The 26,333-nt window shown below is 36.9% G+C and overlaps 1 protein-coding gene across 1 annotated transcript in view; it reads right to left on the bottom strand.

The window, feature by feature from the left end:
• The window catches only part of MUC2 (mucin 2, oligomeric mucus/gel-forming), a 57,143-nt gene extending 42,574 nt beyond the window's left edge, over positions 1-14,569 (bottom strand). The window contains exons 1-18 of the mRNA XM_071425982.1: positions 14,500-14,569; positions 12,646-12,910; positions 10,102-10,216; positions 9,851-9,941; positions 9,350-9,459; positions 8,912-9,128; positions 8,353-8,478; positions 7,552-7,669; positions 7,080-7,218; positions 6,450-6,560; positions 5,386-5,455; positions 4,886-5,023; positions 4,184-4,348; positions 3,524-3,618; positions 2,498-2,628; positions 1,598-1,849; positions 658-710; positions 281-390 (exon numbers count right to left, since the gene is read on the bottom strand). Coding sequence (XP_071282083.1) covers positions 281-390; positions 658-710; positions 1,598-1,849; positions 2,498-2,628; positions 3,524-3,618; positions 4,184-4,348; positions 4,886-5,023; positions 5,386-5,455; positions 6,450-6,560; positions 7,080-7,218; positions 7,552-7,669; positions 8,353-8,478; positions 8,912-9,128; positions 9,350-9,459; positions 9,851-9,941; positions 10,102-10,216; positions 12,646-12,910; positions 14,500-14,569 — 2,376 coding nt within the window. The remainder of the gene's footprint in view (positions 1-280; positions 391-657; positions 711-1,597; positions 1,850-2,497; positions 2,629-3,523; positions 3,619-4,183; positions 4,349-4,885; positions 5,024-5,385; positions 5,456-6,449; positions 6,561-7,079; positions 7,219-7,551; positions 7,670-8,352; positions 8,479-8,911; positions 9,129-9,349; positions 9,460-9,850; positions 9,942-10,101; positions 10,217-12,645; positions 12,911-14,499) is intronic.
• Positions 14,570-26,333: the final 11,764 nt, after the last annotated feature.

Below are 26,333 nucleotides of genomic sequence, written 5' to 3'. Positions count from 1 at the left end.
GATTAGTTTTATAAGGTTCTTTTTTTCTAGGTTTCTAATGCTTTTCTTTTCTTTTCTTTTTGGATTGTCTAAGAACTCAAATTCTTTTTTGCTTGGAAATCATGACTCTAGTGAAGATACAGTAAAGAGAAGAGGGGAAACCATTGTGAAAATGGCAACAGATTATTATCATGGGGCGGGGGGGAAGTGTAGATTAAACCAAAGAGAAATAAGCTGCACCATGTCATGTAAAGAATACAGAATAAAGAAAGCAAGATACAAAGAAAAGTTGAATACATACATGATCGGTTTGAGGAGTATGACAGCTAAGTTGTAGAGGTGTTTGCGAAGTCCACTTCGAGAATGCATTACAGTCAAAGTATATCTTGCTAGAAGAACATTCTTTTTCACCTGAAAGGTACATTGTTGGTTTAGATCAATCAAAGCAAAAGAAATGTTAGTGAAAGGTGATAGTTTCTCAGACAGAAATCTCAGTCTATCCTTTTGAAAAAAACAGACTTACTGAAGAGAAAACAAAGGGAAAATGTGTTACTGTTTTACATAAAAAGAAAAAAATATGCAAAACAAGTAAATGGAGAATTCAAAAAGGGAATTAGGTTTGGGTTGGGAGGTTGGCTATGGATTTTATTCTAGTTTAGTTTATAGAATGTCACTTACTTCTCATTCTTAACTTCACTGAAGTGCACTGGATCTTTGCATTTCGGCAAACACTAGAAAAGTGAAATAAGTAGAAATTAAAAAAAAAGCAAGCTCAATATCTTCAATTTAAGTCTAAGGACTTGTTTATATAAATTTGAGAGTATTTATTAAAGATATCCTGCATAATTTCTACTGGAATTTCAAGGCCAATTCTATTGAATTACACTCAATAATTTTTTTGTTGGAGAAAAAGTGTAGCAAGATTTTAGGCATAATGCACAGAAAGGTTATGTTTTAAGAAATGACAGCTATTCTATTAATCTTTAATACTATGTTCTATGACAACTCAGGAATTCGATAGTAATAAGACATAATAATTATAATTTAAATGAAAGCCTCCATTTGGATACACAGTGTATTTTCATGATTATTGAATTTATATGTTACAAATTTGTTGACCTATATGCTTCTTCTGCTGGATGAAAGAAGGCATTTCACAGTTTGCACTGATGACTCAGGCAGCAAAGTGTTGCCAGAGACCATGGGAAAATACAAAAGAATCACAAATGTTGTTTCCAAAAGCTAATGTTACAGTGAATACATATCAAGGGGACCTTCCTCCAGTGGAAAACAAGCAATATGTGTCTGCTAGAAAAGCAAACATAACACATAGTTGGCCTTTTAGCTTCCTTTCACTGTTCTGCCTAACAAAGCCTTATTAACACTGCAGCTTCAGAATAACATTTATCTGTGAAGGCCAATACTCACACCTCCAAAGCAAGCTGCACTTCTCAGCTATTGATAAATTGCATTGCAACAGAATAATGCTTTGCTCAGCATGAAGATGATGTGAAATGCATTACAAATATTCATTAAAGTACCAAAAATCCTATGCACCTTACACCTAACAAGTGATTTTTATAGGGCTTTTTCCCCACAAACAGAAGCCAAAACATACCAGCGTTCTCCATCTTTTGTGAAATACTCCCCAGGTTCCAGGTATGATCCCTTGTAATAACATGGGCACTGGGAGATGGGCACACAGTTATCCTGGTTATCCAAGTATGTATTGGGTGGGCAGCCACAGCCATCCACGGGAGCAAAGTCTTGCAAGCAATACTTTTCACCATCAGCAAAGGAGCGACAGGTTTGCTGGCACATTGTAAGGTTGTAAAGGAAGACTTGATTTCCTGGGCAAGAAGATGCTTCACTGCCTGGAGGGAAAAAAACCAAACTGATAAGTAAGGGTTGCAGGACGGACCATTTGGCCTTGACATTTCCATTTTGGTTTCTTTGGCTGTGCCGAATGTAGTGATAAAAACATTCCCTTAGATCTTAATAAAGTATCAGAAAATATCAGAAGTCACAAGTAGCACTAACCTAACTTTGCCAGTTGAAGACTTATTTTTAACTGCTACTAATAGTTTCTACTTTCATAGCCCTATTTGTTTCACATACTGATAATCAGATAGTGAGCACAATATAATAAACTGCTAGTCTCTAAGTACTGAACTGTTGATGTAGAGCAAGCATGATCAGAAACAAAGACATTGATAAACAAATGCACAGTAAAAGCCCTGATGGCTGGGATTCCATTAGTAAATGGAATCCTATTAGCTAGACTGGGAAAAGAAGATGAAAGTTAAAAATATTGCTTTCTGCTTTTAAGTATAAAAATTTCAAATTACATCTGAAGAATATAATGTGAATTAGTAAACATTATCAGCATTGTCTCTTTTTGGTACATTAGATACTCCAAATCCTTTAAGAGTGAGATGGATCACTAACAACCAAATTAAGAGAGAGCCTCCTTATTTCTCATGGTTAATTATTTCCACAGGGATTACTGCTCCATTACTTACTGCAAACACTCTGTCTCCAGCCTCCCAGTATGATCCCTTTGAAAGCACAGGCTCTTGAGTAAGAGGACAGGGCAGCACACAGACATTCTTCATTGTCTTCACAGAGGCAGGTGTCATATTTACATTTCTGAAAAAAAAAGAACCAAAGGGTCAATAAGTCCACAGGAAATCAATGGGCAATTGCAACTTGATTGCTACAAAATGTCCTGTCAGATTTTCCTGATGTTGTTTGTATTAATTCCCATGACCAGAGAACAGTGAAAGGAATGGACAAAGACCAGAGAGTTAAAGTGCTGCTTCATTTAATACACAATGAAAATACTTGGATGCTTATTCTAACATAAGCCAACTCTCTTGAACCTTTAAATAGTAGTCAGCCTCCTAAGAACACATTTTTCAAAGGATATTGATACCATTCCTTCTCAGTTACTAATTAGAAATGCAGAGAACCACAAAAACTAAAATAAAGGCAAAATATTAACCAGGTCTACAAAGACCTTTACAACATTTGAGCTCACACTGACTTCCAAATATAAGCAATGGTTTTACAATTCCTTTTCCTCAGGTGAGCCTCTGTTACTGCTCAACAGAGATGAGCACGAAGGAAAAGAATTCATGGAGACTCTGGCATGAAAATGATTTGGTGTTACATTCCAATCAATATATGGTTGGAATTTTCCCCCCCCACTTTATAGAAACTAATGTTTCTAAACTTAAACTGTGCACATCTGCAACTCTTGAGTCTTCTTTTCAGTCCAAATATCCAAGCCAATAAACATGTTACCACAAAAAGTAAAAAAGCAAAATAAAAAAAAGCACATTTTTATTTAGCAGCAGCCCATAAGGATCTCATCACATGAGATACTTTGGATGCTATGTTGCTTGAATCAGTCAATGCAAAAACTTCAGCATCTCTTATGGACAAGTTACTCACTGATGTCTCAAATGTTGAAACAATGATAAATGCCTACAGTTAACCATCTGAAATAATGAAGTACTAAAAGAGTGCAAAATTACAATACCTTATAGTATTCTGAAGGATCAATGGCTATGTGACATCTTGCAAAAGGACCCTTTGGGTTTCTCAGCAAAGAGCACCAATGCTCAGCATAATTTGCTGCAAAAAAAAGAGAAATTAATCACATTTCCTTATCTTCCTTGTGTCATGCCTAGTTATACTGACACATAAATGCAGCGCAGAAATACAAATGAGAGAACTGTGTGCATTTTGGGGAGTGGAGAAACTACATGTAATCACCACACATGTAATTCTAATCCTTCAGAGACATGCAACCATAAAATCAAAAATTGCACTGTAGTTTTGCAATTTGTACACATGGAATTGTGACAACTCTTTCCATTTGGGGACCATAAATTTAAGTTAAACACAAGGCTACATAATGCTAGGAGAAACAAGCTGTCTTTGCAGATAGTACAAATTAATGACTGTTTGTCCCATTCTACCACCTCAGGATTCTTTTACAATCATCCTTTAAATTTTCACTTCAGTTTGATGAAGTGCTTGTATGTATACATACTTGCAGATATTAATTATTAATGTTAAAGTCCTGTAAAAAAACTTCAATGCCCCACTACAACTCTTACAGGCCTGTTGCAGTAATGCACAGCAGATACTGCTCATCCGGGCAGAAGCCAAGCCTCTGACTTATTAATGTGCTTACCACTTTCAATGCTGAGACTGCAGGGGTCTTCCAGCTTTTCTGCCTGGTCTGTGCAGGTGGACTGAGCTTTCCACGTGTTAGCAAAGGCAGATCCTGTAGCCTCAATCAGCCCACTGGTTGTTCTAAAGTCATCACCTTCCATTCCATTGAAGTTTCCACAAAGACCTATTTGAGAACAAGGTAAAAACTTCACATAAGCATTACTTAGTCTCATACTGAAAGGTCAAAGGAAAGGGACAACTGATCACAAACACTATAAACAGATGATTATTCCACATCAATTTCATGCATAGTATAAATACTGTGGTTTTAGATGCCCTGGTTTAAATCTTCCACATCTTCAAGAATAGTAACCATGAAGGTATATGTGCTTCAAGAAATTACTACTCTAGCCCAAATTTTTTATGCTTTCTGATGATACTGAAACCACAAAGTACACCAAAAACCTGTTTTTGTGGATAGTTTAAAATTAGACCAAATACAAAAGTAGGGAATATTCTAAGAAACACCTATGTACTGGCAATGATAGGTCATTTCAATATCAAAAAATAAAACCACATTTCTAGTTTGCTTGAGCCAATTTTCTTTCTGTTTTCTCCCCTCAAATTAACAAGTAGCATGAGTTATCACTCATATAAAGAATACATGATTATTCAGCTGTGAAACAGCATGACTTTGCTTCCCATTTGCATAGACACTTGCCTTGAAGTTTTCCTTTAACTGATTGATCCACAGTCACAAACAGCTGCATGACTCCAAACAGCTGGATCTGCATCTGAAGCCCAAAAGGAGTTTGTACAACAAAGTAGTTGGAAGACGGCTTGAATACTGAGAAGCTGGCTGAAAAACAAAACATGAACTGTTGTAATGAACCAATACACACAGGCTGCCAAAAGAAACACTTCTTATTAGATTCTCATGTATCACCCAGCATGAAATCTCTGAGATCAGGATTGAATTAATATCTTTTTTCCTTTAAAAATCACTGGCCAACTAGATCTGATGCTGGTGCTTACAGACTTAACAAATTGACTACTTAAAGGGCTGGTCTCTGGGATCAGAATCAAATGGGCATGCCCACACCATGTTACCAGGTTTGGAAAGTGCTAAATACCCCTCTTCCACTTTTGCCTCTATAAAAATACACCCCTCCATGAGAAGCCAGGTGTGTGACACTTGACATACAAGGCTGTGTCCCTTACTTGACACATGAGGCACATTCACTGTCATCTCATTCAGGAGCACGCTGCCATCTGATCTGAAAACCACCACCTGTGTAACAGCAAATGGAATCAATGAGGTTCCAGGGACTGAGGAAAATTAAGATTTTACAAATACAAAGAAGATTAACAGCAAGGACATTTACACATTTAAGCTCTGTCTAGAACTCCAAATTTTTGAAAGGAAAAATCTGTCTGAAAATTGAACATGGCAGCAGCCCTACAGATTATGCCTAAGGTTTTGTCTTGCTATTCAGTGTTTCTCTTCCATCTGCCTACAAGAATTCATGGCAATAATGAAATGCAAAACTCATTTATATTGGGCCCTTTGGTTTCAGCAAGTAGAAGAAAATATTAGGTCTTCAGGATCTGTAGAAAGTTCTTATTCCTTGTTAAAGCATGTGCTACAGCTTCTGTGTGATGGTTAATATGATTCTGACATGGTAAGAAAGCAGTTTATTAAACTTCCTCAAAAAATGCTACTCTACATACAGAAACATAAAACTATTGGATTTTGATTTGGTTCTCTTATGTTCTAGTAATACTGTCAAGGACATGGAAGTCCATATATATGTGAGGAAAATCATGTGTATATGTAAGTAAATTATATATAGTCTATATATTCTCATAAACAAAGAGAATACTAAAATGAATATTTGAGAAGGTTGGATTGTATCACCATTTAAAGATAGGATTTCTTCTGAAAAAGATTCAATTAGAACTATAAAATTATATCTGAATGAAGAAAAAAATATGAGGTGGAGAAGAATAGGTACCCTTCCTTCCAGACACCTGGAATTCTGTGAGAAAAATCATATCACACAGAGCAAAGAAGAGGGGGAAATGTCAGTTGTTTTGAATCTCATATTTTCTTAAGTTTAGGTTTATTTTGAATTCTCGAGGCAGAAACCTGAGCTGTTTGTCAGCCTGTCTGAGGTTCCTTATCTATCCACAACAATGACTCCAGAAGAAAAAAGTATTCACTCACATAAGGGAAATATGTTAATTTTCAACATATCTAGCAGAATCCACAGAACAGCACTTACATTCTTTTTGTTATCCACTAACATCACAACAGTCTTCAGGCAGGTCTGTTTGTCTGTGGAGCCACAGGGAGCCAGTTCTGCCAGGAGAGCATAACTCTCATTTGCAGTACCCTACAATCACAGGGAAAGAAATGTCCATTAGTCATATTAAAACTCTCATGAGATGATTTCCACAACAAAGACTAAATTCATCAGTTACAATAACTTTCCTAAATCAATAAGATTTTCTTCATTCTCTAGAAAAACAGACACCAGATATTTTAGGGATAAATGAAACAGCTGCCTACCTCTTTTCCCCACCTGACTTTGACACTCAGAAATAGCTATTACAGAAGTGGCCAAGAACTTCTTATCCTGAGACCTTTCTATTTCTTACATACAAAGGACTTCACTGGATAATGACAGCATAGGCAGTCTTCTATCTCACTGAGTTAATCACCCATTGCAATAAGTCCTCAGCTTCCCCATACGGCAATTACAGCTAAACCCTGAATTTTCTAGTACAACTTCCAGCATTTCGGCTTCCCTCACCCAATGGAAGTGGACTAGAACAATAACTCCCAGCAGATACACATCAGCCCACAGACACTGTTTTACTCTACAAGAGAATATCCCCACTGTACACAGTACCTTGGCCAACACATAGTAGCAGTCTCCATGGAAGGTGTATTTCTTCCCATCAAAGGTGGTAAAATGGGAACCTCCTTCCACTGAGCATGTGCCTGGGCAGGGTAGATCTTTGCAGGTCCATCTGCCTGAATTACAGGTGCTACAAACAGACAAATAATACAAAAAATACTTGTAGTTATTACAGGAGCTGAGAGCACTGAAAGTATCGGTATATTTGGCAACCAGCAAGCTATCTCCAGGTACTTTAAAACTGTATCCTTGACCATTCCCTTGAGATTTTCCCTCTGACATATGCCATAGAATCTGACATATGCCATAGAAACTTACCAGAAATTATGTTCTATAGACACACAACCTATACATTAAATTCAGAGAGTTTTCAGAACATCTCCTGTGACATTGTGGAAATTTGAAAAATGCAGGCCCATTTACAATCATTCAAAGAAAGGTGTACAACAACCAGGATCCTTACCATTCTTCACATTCTTTGGAAATGCTTTCTCCAGGTGCATAAGTCTTTCTACCAAGTTTGCAGGAGCACTGGCTAACAGGGATGCAGCCTTTTTCACTGATATCATCATACACAGTTCCTATAAAATACAACATTAACTATTCCAGCTCTTTTTCAAATAAGCAATTTCCACAGAGGAAAAACTCTAATTTGCCACACAGACTGAGATTATCTAAACTTTGAAGAATACTGGCTCTAATTTTTGTAAATATAAGACAGATGGAAAACACTTTGATTCAGCTTTGAAAATTCAAGTCTGTTCATTTGTATAGCTATACACAGATAAAAAGGTTATTGCAAGCAAATAAGAAAAATCTGAGAATGACAGATGTTTAGATTCTTAGTCTTTCTGGCTGTGAAGACTATCACTGTAATCTTTCCTAAGGCTGACAACAAGCCTGAGAATTTCACTCACTGTCCATCACTGCTACTCTCTGGGCAAATGGTGTCCATTGTCTCAGAATTATTCAACCTAAAAAGCAGGATTTACTATATAGTATCAAAAACCCACCTGTTGAGAATTAACAAGCAGGTCTATTACCTGTCACTGTGTTAATATGTTTGAACTATAAATTAATTAATTAATCAATCAATTATTACCTCCTTAGAAAATTTTAAAGTTATTTTCCTCAAGTGGGGAAAATAATGAGTAGCACAACTCTTTTCTAAGATATAATTTGACTACATGTAGTATTTTCGTATGACTTCCTTAGCCAGGGCTCCTGCTTTTGTCCCAGGTGCAACAGCTAGAGTGACACTTGCCTTCAGGGCAGAAACACCCATCCATGTAGTGCTCTTCACAAAGGCTGCTGATCTGCAGGTGTGAGCATGTATCCATGCAGGGTGAGCTGCTTTCTCTATAGACCATGGTAGCAGGACAGGTCTTGGCTGAAAGAATAAGAAAGACACCAGGAGTTATTTGAGTGTTAAGTCCATCATTCCTGAGAAACCACACCCTACTCCCTTCAAGTCAGTGATGTCTCAAGCCACATTCTACATGGCAAAGCATGTTTATCTAAATCTGAACTGCTTTCCCTTGTTTTTATATTTACTTCTTCTGGTTTCAAATAGATCAAATTATTCTCATCTCCTGCAACATCAAATCTCAGGTTTTTTAACGGGAACAGAATTTGCTGAAAAATATTTCTTAATAGTAAAAGTAACAGAAGAAGAAAACAGGGACACCATAATATTTTTAGCACTACTGATATGAAATTTATAATACATGCCAACAGCTTTGTAAAGAAGTAATGAATTTAAATTTCATGGTGCTACATGCATGCAACCTTTGAATCTTTGTAAAATTTGTGTAGCTGCTTACGGCAGAAGCTCTGTGTCCTCCATTCTCCCGGGCGGCCGCCTGCGTGCGAGCACTGGCGGGAATACTCGGAGATGGTGCTGCAGAGGCAGAAGGAGTCGTCCTTCCCTTTGCAGGCACACTTGTCCTGCATGCAGGCTTGGATGTACATTTCCAAATTAAGACGCAGCCGACAATCAGCAAATGCAGAGGAAGTCAGCAACCTCTGACACTCGTCACGCTGATGAGGAAGAGGAATAATGATTAAGAGATTTACAGGTATCTGAGCTTCTGGACATTTCTTATCTTACCAAAAAAACCTGTTGTCTTTTGAACAGCTAGGAAAAGTAACCATATATCCTGGAAGGGACAGTCCTCCCAGCTCCTTGCAACTAACTCCCTGTTGCACAAGGATCTCTCCATGTGTCCATGTCAAGGAATTTCACCACAAGAAATACTTACATGCTCATTACAGCTTGGAAGAGCCTGAGTTTCATCTGGATCTTCACATTTGGAATTGGGTTTGCTGATCTTTTGCATATTCCCATACGTAATTGAGTTGTAGCTTGCATCTATGAGAAAAAAAACAGAAAGAGAACTTGCAGAGCCCCAAAAATTGACAAGGAGCACCTGATTTCTGGAACTCTACTGATCAAAGGAAGCAGTCACTATGGTATCAAATATGCCAGTTAGACACAGGTACCTGCTCTGAATGATGTCTAACTGTGCTTAAAAATGTAGAGGAAACAGGAAAAGAAGGCTAGTAAAGAACAAAAAGATTAATCCAGAACAGAATAAACTTAGAATGCAGGAATTCCAGGAATGCAGACTTGGAACTTCATGTTTAGTCTGGGGCAATCACAGAAACCTCTCAAGTGAAATTTGCTCTCCTGTGATGTTTCTATGCACAGGACTTGTCAGCCTATCTCTGGGGACAACTGTCAGCATGGTGGGATGACGCACCTCCCTTGATGAACTCATTGTAGATTTGAATGCCATTGTAATCCCCACAGAGACCACAGGTATGGTTATTAAATTTGTTGTCCAGCTCCACCTAAATAACAAAAAGAAAAAGGAAAAACACAAAAGAATTATCTTTTTCTTCTTCCTTTTTTCCCCGTCCTTTTTTTTTTTTCCTACTGAGATAGAGAAATATCCCAGGAAACCCAGGAAACCCAGGAAATACCAATTAAAAATACTTTGATCATACATACCATCAGGGCATCCTGCTGGTTCCACATCAGAGCCATGCCTAATTTGGCATAAATCTTGGTGTAAATTTCATTGCTCTCAATGAGGACACCAGAGGTGTAGTAAGGTGTCTTCACACTAGGAAGAAAATCACAGACTTTGCATTAGTTAGGAAACATAAGGGCTGACATGAATGTCTGTAATAAGCCAAATACCCCAAGGAATAGAGAAACTAGTCTGACTACCTCATTCTAACTGCACAGGCTGCCTTGTTTTAATGAGGCATAAAGTCTTCCCTTTCTGACACTCAGGACAATAACTCATTGGAAAAACTCATTTAAAAGGCAAAGCAATTTCAGAGGAAAAGCCTAGCCAACACTTTGGTCTCTTTAACTTAAAAAATACCAAAATGTCAGATGTCTTCAAATTAATCAAAGAAAAACCATCATCATTGTGTTATTATTCAAATATTCACTAATAATTTACATCAATGAAAGGAGCTACAACATGACTTACAATGTTTCTTTACCAAAATATCTCATAACCATTTCAGAGAGAATTAATGTTCCATTGCAAGGAACTGCCTCTTTAAGAGAGAGTTCAGAATGCACAGGCAGTTACAGGGACTGCCAACTAAATTTTCAAAAGAAAAGAGCATGTTAAGAGGAATTCAGTAGCTCTTCTGTAGTTAGTTAGTTTTAAGCGGACAGGACTGAGCTTGTTAATGGTGACAAAAGACACTTTGCAGAGGGCTAAGCATAGATATTTTTGTGTGATAACAATTTGTGTCTGTCTTACAAATAAACTGAAGTGCTGAATTTCATTCAACAATAAAAGAATTGTGGCAGGCAGTCTTATCCTATAAAATCCAGAGAACTAGAGTCTGCTCAAACAGAAGTAATGTAAACTGGGGTCCAGTCAAAATAACTGGTTCATTTTCTATAGATTATCATTGTAATTGTTATCCATCAAGATTCATGCATGTGTATGCACATCTCTTAACTAGTCTCTTGACTGGGAGAACTTTATCTCCTGATTTTCTGTCACTGGGGTTTTTACAGCTATTTAGCTCAGGCAGTTTTTAACATGCCCAAATGACTTACACATCTAGGTGCAAACTCAGAGATCATTATTTCTGCTTTGACTGCATTGTTCATCAACAAACAATGAAGTCTTGAGGGATTATGTTTCTTGAGGGGAAACATAAAATATTGGGCATCTTTTCAGCTTTTAGCTATCACAGCATGGAATATTTATTGTTTTTCCTAATAGTAGGACATTCAATCAATCAGTGGATCAGGTACCCGAAGGCTAATCGATATACTTTTCTACTTTACAGTTTTCACTTCAGCACAGTGAAATGCTATTTTGCATGGCAATAGAAAATTTATCATTTCAGAAGCAATATGGAAAATTAGGTTCTACCAAAAAAAAAAAATTCTCAAAGCAGCAAAAACCAGTTTGGCAAGGATCTGCTGGTTTATGACAATAAAATCTATCTAAGACAAAAATGGCTTCGTTTAAGAGAAACAGTTTTAAAAGGACTTCTAACTTGTTTTTCAATGAGTTTTCTTTTAAGACTTGAGTGCACAATAAAGAGCTTTTTCAATTTGAGGCAATATTGCATTTTTTTGTAACTTTCTGTCATTTTATTATGCATTCTAATATGATATTTGGAAAACCGAATGTTACTTGCAATTCTTGAACATATTTTCATTGCAGTGTCTTCCAAACTTTAGAGCAAAAGCTGAATTCTGGGCAAAACTGAGTTCTCCAATGACAATTAAAAAGTTCTCTTTTTTTCAATTATGCTAAAACATACTAATTAACTCATGAGTTTCCTCACTAGATTCAGAGTATAAAGGCACATACTACAAGGATAACCTAATGATAGGAAAGACTAAGTTAAGACACTACTTAGCATCAGTAATGGTGTCAGATGAGTTTCTTGTGTAATCATGTTATAAGAGGAGAAAAATAACACTGCTTAGTCTGAAAAAGTACATAGTGCCACAGATAAATTGGTGTGAATTTTGACCTGTGTTTTATCTGTTAAACTCCCTTGAGGAATGGCCATCAGATCTTTAAGAGTTATGTATGAAGATCAGAAAAAACTACCTCTCTTCTGTCAGAAAATAAGAGGAGAAGACCCCAGAGAAATGCATTTCCTTTTCAAGGATTTGCTAGACCATCTGCTAAGGTAAACACGAGATGATGCCATTAAACAAATCAATCTACGTCATTTTAAGCCAGTGAAAATTCTGGCTCATGAGCTGCACTGTTTTCTGCACAACTGGAAGAACAATTTGGTCAAACCTATTCCTGACTTGTATTTAAATAACTCCTTATGCCAGTGTAGAAATGACAATTAGTACTAAAGCCCCTCCCCAAAGCCATTTTAATGCTGAATTTCAAAAGGCTTTTTTGTTTGTTTATTTGTTTGTTTGTCTGTGGAAATGCTTTGCAGCAGTTTCTGTAATGGCACACAGACAGTTGTGTAAAGAATCAATCCTGCTTTTATCTTCCCAGGACATTTCTCTAAATACCATTTTAGCAAAGGAACTTACATTCGCCCATCCACCACAACCAGGTTGGGTTTGAGGTAGACCATTATATCCTTGATTTTCATCAGAATATACTGGATCTCAGGATGGCCATTGCTGTTGAGAGCACGCTGGATGTGGACAGAGAATTCTTTGTAAGCCTCTCGGCAGTCGGAAACAAAATTATACTCGCAAAGGCCAGGGAATTGGTAGACGTCTCCATCAAAAGTCTTGAAATGGTTGTTTCCCCAAGTGCTGCAGACATAGTGGCCATGGCTTCTTGTCCTTCCTGTTAAGTGATGAAAAAGAAATAGAGATGAAAAGAAGTGCAAGAAATTATCTAGTGTGAAAAATGGTAAGTGTTCCGTTTTACAGTAAGAACCACCTGCAATTATGTTCACAGTGATTCCATGGATTTCAAGTGGGATCAAGGATCTGCCAGGTCAGCAGAAAATATGGAAATCTCTAAAGCAGAATAAGACCGTAACAAATAATTCTGAGACCAGGATACTTCCTATAATTTTCACTGAGGTGAAGGAACTTATCTGCATGAAGTGGGGAAAAAATACTGACCTCTAACTTGGCTTCTGTGCCAAGCATATGATTTTATTCTGAATCACAGTATTATTTTTATCAAAATTAAATTTTTCCAAGAACTATCTTCTTTCCTGTTGCAACATGTACTAGAAATAAAACAGGTAGGAAAGAAAGTACTACCTACTCTGGAAGGCTAATAGTTTAAAGGGTATGAAAGGGCTTATGCACAACAGGAGATTTCAGTGAAATATTTATTTTCCTAAAAGCAGTAGTGATTTCTATTACTGCAAGACAGAAATTTTTCAGAAGATAGGTCAGAAAATAGCCATGGTAGGAGGGGAAAAAAAAGTTTTTGCAATAGCAAAATATGAAGATTATTTGTTCCTTTCCCTGCCATCTATACCAACAAAAAATACAAATTAACAACAATATCTGATCAATCTCCAGATACTGTAGATCAGGGTTGAATCATAAAAGCTGAGCATTCTTGGGAATCTTAACATTTCACAAGATTTTCTTGCAGCATTTAACATGAGAAAGCAAAACTGCTAAGAAAACCCCTAGGTTACTGTATTTTGATGGTATCAATCATACCAGATACATCCAGCCAAGCTGGAACACTTCCCTCCTCAGAAGGAAGGCTGCACAGAGATCCTCTCAGAGCTCACAGCTGAAAGACCAAATGCAAGTTCAGCTTTCCTCCCATTGCTGAATTCAAGACACAGCAGACCAATAGCCCAAACCTGATCACTGGATATAATTAATCACCTATTCCTCTAAAAAGCAGTTTTCAGTACGAGTGCTCCATTCCATCACTTCAAATTTGATAGCAAATATAGTAAGTTAGAGCTTTTGCAAAAGGGTTAAAAATGTCCTAAATGACAAAATAAGCTTTTATTCAATGTTATGACATTCATTTTTGAGGAAAAATTTATGTTGTTCCAAAGTAACATAAGACACAATCATCCACTTCCTTCATTACTTTAACAATGAACCTCTCAAAGTCCTACAGTTCCTTTCTTGCCTTATAGTTCCTTTCTTGCCATACCTAGTAAAGACTCAATGCATGGAAAGAAAAGCAACACTGAAAATATTTTCCAAGGACATCAAACTAGAAATCAGTACAGTAGAGATAGGCACTAATCTCTCCAAAGAAAGTAGGATCTACCAATTTTGTCCAAGCAATGCAGCCTCAGTATTTGAAAGCTTAAGCAATTGAAGGCATCCTAAAACTCCAGAGCACTATTTAAATGCACAGCCTCCTTCTAGCTGCGCAGCGATATTTTAAGTCTTCCTCTTTGCCAGGAGGCAATCTCCTACCATTTCATCTCTAGAGCTTACCTTTTTTTATTTCACTGGCAGAGGAAAGAGCCAGCCAGAGGAGGAAGACGCTGGCTGCTCTTAGCCCCATGGTGGCTAAGGTGGGCGAATGCAAACTCCACTGGAAACTCAGCTTTTTATAATACCCACTGAGGCAATTGATTCTGTCACAGGGGAGGAGATTCAAAGGGAGGGGGCAAGAGGAGGGGCGAAAAAACAGGTGTGATATTTGCAGAAGATAAGAAGTAAACAGACAATCGTTTTTCACCATAAATGAAGGAATTCAGCATACAGGAAACTATAATATTGATTCAGTAATCATGTAATTTTTTTATTGCTCCATTTCATCTACAGGATGCTGTGCTTTTAAATCCTTCAAATGCTCACACCAAGTTTAACCTTCAGTAACCCCCATAACAAATAATGAATTTTGGGGTGGCTGAACAAAGAAATCCCTTGAAGAAATTTTAAAGTGAGACCCTAAAATAAAGGCCTCAAAACCAAAGAATTTTCATTTTTCATCATCATATAGAATCATTTCTGTAAAAATTAGGTGATGCTTGTGAAGAATGTTGTAATTAACAGTAACCCTTACAAATAAAATGGCACATCATGTGTTGTAAAATTATTTTGCAGGCACTTATTGGATTTCTTTAATTTTTACAGCCCTTGGGAATATCTAAACCAAAATACTGCCCATACTGCATATTTTGCCCAAAACATAATTGAGACTGGGTGACACAGTAGGTTCAAGGATTTTACAGTAAAAGAGGTGCTCTTTCAAACCTTATCATGGTGTAACAGAATGTCCATCAAAGTTGTAGAGATTCTCGCATAATATTAAACTTTAGAGGAAAAGAAAAAAGAAGAAGGGTAAATGGAAAAACATTACTGTTCTTTATCCCCCTAAACATTCTTGCTCATTCTGGCTAACTTTCTACATAAATGATAATTTTACAGTCTGCTGTCCCACATCAGATCCTACAAAAGCTAAAGGATCAGCTCTGCTTTGTGCAGAGAAAGATGTTCCTTGGGAGAAGAAGAAAGAAAGCAGAAAACAGGATCAGGAACCAGTTCAGAATGCTCCTTCAGAAACAGAGATTTCCACATGAACATTATTTTGTGCTGAAAAGTTCCTTTTAGAAGGTCTTTCTGCAACTCTCTCCAGGAGATGAAGCACAGGCTCCTTGAGGTAAAGGCACACTTCCTTCGAGGCATCTTGTAACACATCTGCTTCCAGTCTCTACATTTCCTCATCAAAAAATGTTCAATGCAGTGACCAGATTTTCAATGCAGAAATCTGTAATTTTCAATGCAGAAATCTGTAATCCTCTTGATCATTTAAAGTATTTCTTACTTTCATTGATCATATTACAAGTAGAACTTTTATGTTTTTCAAAACACCAAGGAAACTTTTTACTTAGCCCTTTAGACTGCTCTAGTCAACTAGAAACATTCTTATCATAAATGAATATTCTCTAGCTGCTATTTTTTTATTTAATAATTTTACCTTAACTATAGTCTAGACTCTATCTGAACATCTTCCTGTTTTCCCTCAATACATCTCAAAAGGTTTTAGATTTTCTCCTTTCTCTATTTGAGAATACAAATTTGTGCTTCTCTTACCCTTACATAGCATATCACTCAACAATCCTGACTGAAATTAAGTAGGAACCCTTTTCTCCCTCCTGAATCTACCACTGGAAGAATATAGCTTTATTTTCTTTCTTGGAAAATAAAAATAAACCCAGTAATAACCAGTTAGAACCAACCATTCATAGAAAACAAAGCAAAAACACAGTCTACAGAGATGTTTGCTCAGGGGTTACTTTACCAAACCTAACTACTTATGATACCTCAAAGACATCTCCCCACCTGGCATTTTATGTCTTTTATGCCACCAAAACTCTTAGTTTGGAAGCGTTTTCTATAATTACTTAGGAGATCCCCGAAGGACTGTTTTTTTAAGGTTTTCTTATCCTCCCTGTGTTTTTCTAGATAGTATCCCAGCTAGAACTGTCACCTCAGAAGAAAAAGGCTTTCCATGACTTTATTCCTATACAGTCTTTGCAAACTGCAACAGCAACTCCATGTACATAGCAAACATGACCCCCTTTTAGGTTAAACTATATATGTATGCTGACAGGTTTAATTTGGATTCTTGCATATTTTCCATTCAGGTTTCTTTGCCACAAAACTTCTAGATGTCAGTGGAATCAGTCTCATTAATTTCTTGTGACTGGGAAAGATAATCATCCCTCAATTACAGTTGCACCATTCCTCAGTTCAATATGCTGGGATTTTTATAATTTTAATATATTCTGTGTAGGAGAAGAGCTATTTTTAGCTAAGCACCTCCAAATTTTAGAGATTGATTTACTCTGCTCCAGCTTTGTCCTGCCTGTACATGGAGCATGATTCCTTCTTGAGCTTATGAAGTTACACAGGACAATTTTCCTTCTGCAGTCTTTGCTTCTCAGAGTGACCAACAACTTCCCATTGTCCCTTCTTCTGACATATATAGGGCTTGCTGTGACACCCCTAACATGCTTAAAGACATGCTAATGTCCCTTATTCTATCCCTATAATAAGGAACATTAGCATGTCTTTGAGCACTGAGACCACTCTTACAGAATTCACACTTGAGCTTACATGGTTGTGATGATCTGAAGAGACATGAATACAGATCCTTATCTCCAAAAGTCCTAGGTATTTGTACTTTTGCTAGCATTAGAAGGTGTCCTAAATTATACTGTCTCTGTTTCCTTATTGACAGAAGGGTAATGATCCTGTCTACCATCTGTTTTATAAGTTTTTCAGAAATAATCAGTCTTTGAGTTAGACATCATAGCCTGGTTTATTTCTTGCTCAGCTACCTTAAAGTTTTTTGGACTATATATTTTAACCCAAAAGAACCTTATTAGTAATGCACAGATAACATCTGCATGTATGCATTAATTTATTTACCATAAATTGTCTGACAACCTGAACTAACCAACCATTTTGCAACAAAGTTAATTCCACTTTATCATTACCATCTTTTCCCTAAGCTTACATAAGTTATCTCTACCTGAGATGACCTTTCTGTGGAGCTTTGTGCCATTCCTGCTTCTAGTCAGCTTAATCAGAAGTCACCTTCCTCGTTCCAATATTGGCCAGGCGTTCAGGTGCTTTTATTACCAAAGATATTACTTATAATTCTGCATGCTGTCACTATGCAAGTGACAGCAGAACTAGTGACAAGAAGAAGGATTTTAATGTTTAGGTTCCACAGTTGAGTATTAACAGATGATTTTAAAAAGTTCCTGAAGCCCATGAGTAGCAATACAACTTCCCATAAGCTTTCATTATATGCCTGACCTAGGAGCCCCAACACCAGTGCTACAAAAATCACTGCTAAAATCCAAAGCATAAAAAAGGTAAGTTGGTTAAGTTGGTTGCATGGCAAGTGTGTTTGTTGTAGCAGCAGATGCAGAAGCAGAGATAAAAGATGTGTTTTGAGTCATGGTTATGTCATTGCATTGTTTCCCTACTCTTAAACTTTTATGAGACTATTTCCAATCGTTCCATCAGCATAGCTAACCTTTAATGTTCATTTAGTTACAGGGTAAATTTATTTTGCAATATACTTGCTGTTAAAAAGAGAATGTACATGGAAGATTATCTTCATTCTGAATCACACTGCAGAATAAAAGGGCCTGTATGTATCATTTATATAACTTTAAGATAAAATTCAGCTGAGACCTGACTGGGTTTATTGTTTTAGGAAGAATAAACAATTTTTCAAGAATGTGGGGTCTGTTTCTATCAGTTAAAATACCAAGAAGAAATCTAATTGCAGTCTTGCCACAGCAATCACAGGATGACCACTGTAGAAATACCTCAAAAAGTACAATTACATTTGGTGACTGAGGTTTTTTCCTTATTTGCTTTTGTAGTCCTGACTTGCTGATCACAGGCTGCCAAACCAAGCAGCAATGTTGTATCAGTAACGTTGTTCTGCAGAAGTGGCCATAGAATTTTGTTCTCCTACTCTTCCACCTGCCAGAATTTTACCAGAGCACAGACAGCCTTACACATGACCATACAACTGACACATCACTCCTTTTATTTCAAGTGCAGAGTTTATCTGAACTGGGTTGCTGGAATTCCCTTGGCAGCCATTCTAAAATAGCTCTGGTAAAATCCAGTCAAATTATGAATTCGGAGATGTAGCATATACAATCCCTGTATTTCCTTGACTGAGGCATTTAAGCCCCCTATAGCACACCTTGACAAAAACTTAACCAGCAACAGAGACTAGCTGAAGGCTGAACAGCACATGAAAGTGTTAAAGCAATGACAGAGAAGTAATGGGAGTGAATTTCATTTTGACATGCATGCTGCCAACAGATTAATCCAAAATTATCAACACAAAAGGAGCCAGCATTTAGATGGATGTAAAACTGATATAGAATCAATTTCATCACTGTAATCTTGAGCAGCTTTTGGGGTATGTGCATTACTTTTCATTCCAACAAATACAATATCATAAGGTATCTTCTGATGCTGGCTGTAGTATAATGTTCTTACGTGCCCTTCCTTAAGTGGTTTGGCATAGAAATTTTAAGAATAGCATCCATTTTCCACTCATAGTACTTCCTTCTTTGGAAGTCAGCAGCTCATCCTCTGAGACTAAAGCTGCAAAACATTTCCTTCTCTTCCAGTTAGGTATAAGTGGGGATAAACATGTGACACACAATTACTGAAGATTAGGAAGGGATGTAGGAAATAACTTAAATTAGTATGCTTTCCTACCAACACTTAGCTTCTGGAAAGTTTTAGTCTGCAAAAAGCCTCTGCATAGGAGCTTCTACATCAATACACAAGGAAAAAATGCTTGACAATTTAAAATAATATTAGAGTTCTCTTTTGCTCAAGCATTGGTGGGATTTACTACAGGGAAATGGACTGAGCCAAGAAGAGATAGCATGGAAAGAGCACCAAGGGAATTACACTTCACATCTTACTCTGGTAATACACATACCATACTCTGGTAGTTTTACTCCAGGGCAATGGGATTTTCCAAATATTTTATTTTCTCTGTAGGAAAAGGTGGGAAAAAATATTGGCAAAATGTGCTTTTTTTCCCCTCTGTCCTCTGGAGAGGATTTTTTTTCTCAAAATACAGTTCACTTAGATGCTAGAAAATATTCTAGACAAAACCTGTGTACCTAAACCTGTGCTCTCTCTCAATGGAGCTCACATATCAAGAATTTGAACAAGAAATTAACTGAGCATATTTGTTTTAATTGCAAATTTCCTCTACTAATATTTTCTACCACCTCCTTGTCTCAAAATTCTTATTGACACTGAAGGTGGAACTGAAGTAAATTTGCATTTACTTAATATTTTTATATGGGAAATCAGACTCACTGTCACAAAAAATTGGAGAGCAAACCCTTCACTCTCTTTTTCCTTTTTGCAGCAGTGTATCAATATTGCCTCCAAGTCAACATTTGCTATGAGTTACTTTTAGCTTTCAATCAAGAATTTATGAAAGATATTCAAATATCACTGCTCAACACAGTATATTCTTGTATTTTTCAGCATGGCCAGCCTAGTCACTTGGCTGATAGATTAAACTCTTCTCATTTTTCCCCAACTCTTAATAGAAGGGCTTAGTTTATGGCCTGTAGTCAACAGCTCTACTGAAGTAACAGATTTTCATAAATTTAAGAATTAATATCAAGTGGCTGAGATAATATTCTGGGTCACTGTAGAGGTGTGGTGATGGTTCCACAGGACATTATGAGAAGTTGAGTTCATTTGAAGTAAGAATTGCTAAGAATCTTTAGCCTTCCTCTTCTTACCACCAAATACTAGAATTCTGCTGGTATAATTTGCTGTCCTTGCAAAACTTACCAGAGTTATGGTAAAGTTTAACTTTTTTCTGTTATGCAAGTCAGCAGTTACGTAGTTAATAGTGCCTCTGTATTATAGGATGGGGAATAACTGCGTCAAACACGAGAATACGTCTGACTCGTATCCAAGTCTTCCAGCTGCCATGCACATTTCCTAACAACACTACTTTATAACTAACATTTGAGTCATTAAAAAGACAATATTGTCAATACAGCACATTATCAGAGCAACACTGTGAATATAACAATGAATACAGAAGAATGCTTTGTGAGCTGATGAATGAGACAACCTGAGAAAAATTTTCCTTTATAGATTTCTATGATTTTTGCACTATATATTTATTTTCCATGCACTTTCAAAATTTGAATCAGAATACTCTCAAGGTGTCTTTTGAAAGGGGACAAAAGAAAAGCAAAACTAAAAAATACTTTTGAGCATTCCTTCCTCCTTCTCCTTTTCAGTTGCTGCTTTTTCAAATGTCAATTCTGAGAAGTCATTTATCTGCTCTATAAAATGCCAGTAGTGAGACTGACAGTCCATGCCATTCAGTCCAATACATCCACTGGGGCTACCTATGTTCAAATTTTGTAAGGGCTGGATAAAAAATGTTTGGAATAAAAAATCTGATTATAACTTCAAATTGTAGGTAATTCATATTCAAAAGAACTGCTACCCAGAGCATCAAAATATCTCATAGTTTTGATATATGCATCTCCACAAAATTCCTGTCCCAATATGAATAACACATCCAGCATTCTGAACAAGGAGAGGCCTGCACCAGGTAAGAAAACTCTGAAGGGACTTTAAAGCACCTTCCTGAAAAGGGACCTACAAGAAAGCTGGAGAGTGACTTTTTACAAGAACATGTAGTGATAGGCAAAAGGGAATGACTTAAAGCTAAAGGAGGGTAATTTAGATTGGATATTAGAAAGAAATTAATTACTTTAATGGGTGTGAAAAACTAAGTGAGAAACTAGGGCAGATTGCCCAGATAATCTGTGGATGCCCCATCTCTGTATGTGTTCAAAGCCAGGTTAAATGGCAACCTTTGAGCAACCTGGTCTAGTGGGAGTTGTCCCTGCCCATGATAAGAGGGTTGTAAGGAAATGATCTCTAAGGTTCCTTCTTACCCAAACCATTCTATGATTCTGTAATTTCCTGTGAAATTACAGAATCATAGTTGGACCAGATCAGTTGGACAAGATGTTTGTTTTATAACTGATCAATTCTGTTTTAATACCTGAGTCTCTGGGCCCTAAGGCTCTCACCTAATTTTGAAACACTTCTGTTTTGCACAGAATACTTTCTTTTTCTCACTTTTCCAAAGACCAGGTAAGCAGGAATGAGCATGACTCTACAATGCAGAAATTAGAGGGAATCTAATGTCACTGATGAGAAAAGGGAGATGTGACCGCATTTAAACATTTGATATAGCTCATGGGAATAGAAACTTTGGTATGGATTTAAGCCCAAATTTTTTATCTACCTTTAAAGAGGTTTCTCAGCTCATGGAAAGAAAAAAGATTTTAAAAAATAAAGCTGAATTCTTAACTTGACCTGGAAAGTAAGACTTAGCTGAACATAACACAACAGATTATTGCTGATGTGAACTAGCATGAAGAACAGGGACAACAGAGTACAATCCCCTTTCTCTGCCCAGTCTGAAGAACAGTTATTTTTCTGGCAGTGCTTACGTAGGTTAGAAACATTATAGAGGAAAAGTATTTCATAAAACTTGGTAAGAGATGTTTGCTGAAGGCAAATATCTTAATAAAAATATTAAATCAAAAGCAAATCCGTGAGATAAGTGATAATATCTGTACTTTCCCAAGACAGAGACTGGAGAAAAGTTCCAGTTCATAACAGTGCTTCACCAATGTTGCATTAAGTGTTGCTGTAGTCTGGCAAATCTGTAATTAGACACAAAGAATCTTCATTTTTCTAGCTGTGATGGGTTCAGCTTGGGTGACTGCAAACCCTCACTCATGTTCTGTTGACGAGAGGGAGTGAGAGAGCCAGCAGCTCTCTCACTCCCTCTCCTCAACACAACATTTCTCCCTCATCTCTCTAATTGCTACATAGCATTTTAGCCTTTCTCAAATATTTTTCCAACCTTTCTTAAATGTAATTCCAAACACATAAATATATTCCCAAGCCTCCAGTGTGGCTGATGGGCTCATCTGCATGCTGTGCTATGACTGGAGCCAGCTGGCCAGTGTCTGTCTCGCACAGGGCTGTCCAAGTCTCTTCCTACACAGGCCCCCCTGCAGCTCCCCTGCTACCAAAATCTTACCATGTACCACACACCTGTACATAAATTATAACAGAAACGTCTTTTCGCCATCTCAGAGAGCCATACGATTAATAAAAGGTCTTTTTCAGGTAATTTTGGCCAGACTGAACATAACAATGCAATTAGGCATTTACTCTGAAGATATTGAATCCAAGCACTCTCTGACAAGAGGGGAACATTCTTCTGTAAATCACCCCTCATTCAGAAAAGGTGTTTAAAAGAAAAAAATTATTAAGCAATGGTCAGACTTTAATGTAGATTTATCACAAAGTGCTCAATATATCTTAGGATATTACAGACATTGAAAGACTGAGACAGGCACATGAGCTCCTGAAGAAGAGTATTATAATAAAATAAAATGGAAATCATACTTCTAGGCTTCACTTGAAAAATTAATGTTTTCTGTTCATGTTAAGTGGATTTGGGAGTTGACTATACCCTTTCTTTGCATGAAATTTATGGTATGACAAAGAAAAGCCTGTTTTTCAACTCTTGTTTCATTTCCTAAATCTGGGATTTGTTTTGTTTTGTTTTGTCATCATAGGAATGTTTCATATTGAATCATCCAAAGCAAAGCAAAAAATACTCCTGAATTTACTGATGTTGTACTAGATTTTATTTTGCTACTACTTATACAAAGGACAGTATTTATTATAAACAGACCTATGTCAAACACACAGAATATGAATGGAAATACAGACTACAAAACATGGATTATCTGAGTTTTAACAGGAGCTACTTTGTAGCTGTCCTCGAAAAAACTCTCTCTTTGGTTGAAAATGCCATTTTCATGTCATGACCCTGGACTTGTTAGGTCTCTCTCATGTAAGCTAGTATGTGGAACTGAGCCAAAATAAACTGCAAGCACAAAAAGAATAATTTTTAACTGAGGGGACAGTGTACTTGAAAAGAGCAATTTACCTCATCTTATATTAGGATGACTAGATGACATTTTCATGAAAGGTGCAGGCAATAATTCAGTAATTTTAAACTAAAAGAATTTGATTTTATGAAGCTAAACAGTATTTATATAATCCTGTATGTTATCTCGACTCCGATTATATAAATAATATTAAAGTGGGCCAGCAAACAAAGCACACCTGGATGAACTTGGAAGTGATTGATGCTTTACCTTCATAATAAATTCTCCAATTGACTAAGGAGGTGTATCCTCTTTGTGTAACTCCTGAGAAACTCCCATACTATCTGGTAACTCCCATGTCACAAAGTAAATGTAAAAAATATAAAAGGAGTCTGATGTGGACAGAAGATTAGTGTATGCTACTGAGTCATGAGCATGAGTAAGGTAAGACTTCATGCACAGTCTACATGAGACTTAAGAAAAAGCTTTCTAATTTGATTAGCTGTAAGACAGCAAAATAGTGACAAGAATACATAATTAAAATTAAAAGAATAGAAGACTTCAGTTTCTAACTGTCTACACAATCCAGGTCAGATATTTGCATTCAATCCAAGACTTCTATGTCAGAAAAAAAATTGCATAAATACTGTCATTTGGATTAAAAAAAAAAAAAAAAACCAAAACACTCTGTATCTTTCATTACCACTATTCATATTCTCATTTAATATTACCTCATATAGTAATCAAATGCATCTCACAAAAAACTACTTCCCGTCCGTAACCGTGTCAATACAAAAATCACTAAATATCATGAGTAAAATTTGCAAAAGAACAGTAAAAAAACCAAAAGCTATTAAAAAAAAAAGAAAAAAATTCAGTACTGTAAAATGCCATGAACCAACAGGAAAGCAAGGCTACGTTACATGCAATGGTCACTTGGAAGACAAAATGACTGCACTTTAAATGTGTCTTTCCATTTCTTCTTCTTCCCCCAACTTTACACTGCAGAGCACAAAGCCATACAGTCTGGAATATCCCTTTGGTCAGCTGGGGTCAGTTGTCCTGGCTGTGGCCCCTCACAACTCCTTGTGCACCCCAGCCTCCATGCTGATGGGGTGAGGAGCAGAAAAGACCTGGACTCTGTGTAACCCCTGCTCAGGGGTAACTAAAACATCCCTCTGTTATCAACTGTTTTCAGCACAGATCCTAAACACAGCCCCAGACCAGATACTATGAAGAAAATTCAGCCTATCCCAGCCAAAACCAGCACAGTTTCCTGGGAATCTTTATCTTGATTCTGTGGAAAACCTAATAAAAAGATTCACAAGATCATGAACATTGCTAGTCACAAACCAATTTCTGTGAGACAGAGCCTGACCTCTCTGTGCCTCCCCAGCTCCATGACTGAGTTTGCAATACCTCTGTACCAGCCCACAGAGACACAGTGTTAGCAAGGACAATTAGGCCTAGAGCACCTGCCGGCCCAAACCCTCTATCCATAGGTTACACACAAACTTCAGAAAGTTGGCACAGCTTTCAGTTACAAGGAAGGCTTATCCTTGTGGGGTGTACACTGTTCAGCTACTGAAACAGCAGGGTCAAGGAGACATTTTTAGCTACATTATCAACATTTTTTTAGAAGTTACTATTCTTGCGCATAGTTGATCAAATTCTATAGCAATACATTTGTAGCAATGACAAGTTATTTTTCTTTAATTGCTAGGGTTTGGGTTGTTTGGGGAGATTTTTTTGTTTTGTTTTTCTTGCCCATGGACATTAGAACAAGAACTAAGAACAAAATTTTCAATAAGGTAGAGACTACCTTACAACTTACCTTCCAACACTACAGTGTTGGAAATCTGAGTATCAAGCACAGAGAAGTGGGTCTGCAATGTGTTTTTGTGGAGACTTGTCTGCTATATGTAGGAACGGAGATATGAGATGCTTTAATAATGCTTTGGTGTACATAATACTACACCTGTGGGAGTAATACAGCCATTAATAGCAGATTAATATTTAACTTTAAAAATGGGAAATTCCCATGAACGAATCAATCAAAATAAGGAGTGATCTTGCAGCTGTTTACAGGCACCATATTAAAGGCTCAAATAGGTGAATAGTACAAACCAAAACAGACCTAGGAGGGCTAGGAATGAAAACAAAAACCAGCATGGCCAGGCATAGCAGTAATAGAGACAAGATAGCATATTAGTCCAAAATAAAGAAAAAGAAGATTTTAGAATGAATTGATAAACTGAACAGTAAACAAACTTCCAAGACTGGATGTCATTCCTTACACTTTCTAAAAAAGCTCAAGTACAAAACTGCCATATTTCAACAGTAGTTGGAGGGCAAGCTCCCATGGGTCATCAAATTTTCTAGACATTTAAACAAGCTGTAGGAAAGTCACTTGTCACAACAGACAGAAGTAACTGATGGGCTCTGTCAAGGTTTAAGAGCAGCAACTGTGAAGCCACACCAATTGTTAAGATAATCTTGGATAATCCAAGATTATCCAGGAGAGCCAAAACAAAACTGAAAGACAACTGCAGAACTAGCCTACAATGCTGAGAGGGTTAAAAACAGTAGATAAAATTCAGCGACTACCTATATAAAGTGTGAATTCAGAAGAAGAATTCCAGTGTGTCCACACTGTTTTCCAATCCCTCTTTCTTATAGACTGTCTTCTTTCCTACAGACACATAAAGGGCACAATGATATTTACCAGCTGTCAGGAAAAATATCTTGAAACCAACATGACAAGTACCAAATAATACCATCTAAGTGACCAGTGAC

The sequence above is a fragment of the Agelaius tricolor genome, unplaced genomic scaffold (genome assembly GCF_023055355.1).
Source record: "Agelaius tricolor isolate 1412-34295 unplaced genomic scaffold, bAgeTri1.0.p SCAF_5, whole genome shotgun sequence".
In the NCBI taxonomy this organism is placed as follows: Eukaryota; Metazoa; Chordata; class Aves; order Passeriformes; family Icteridae; genus Agelaius; species Agelaius tricolor.
Note: the sequence above shows the minus strand (reverse complement) of the source record. Positions and strands in the feature narration are given on the sequence as shown.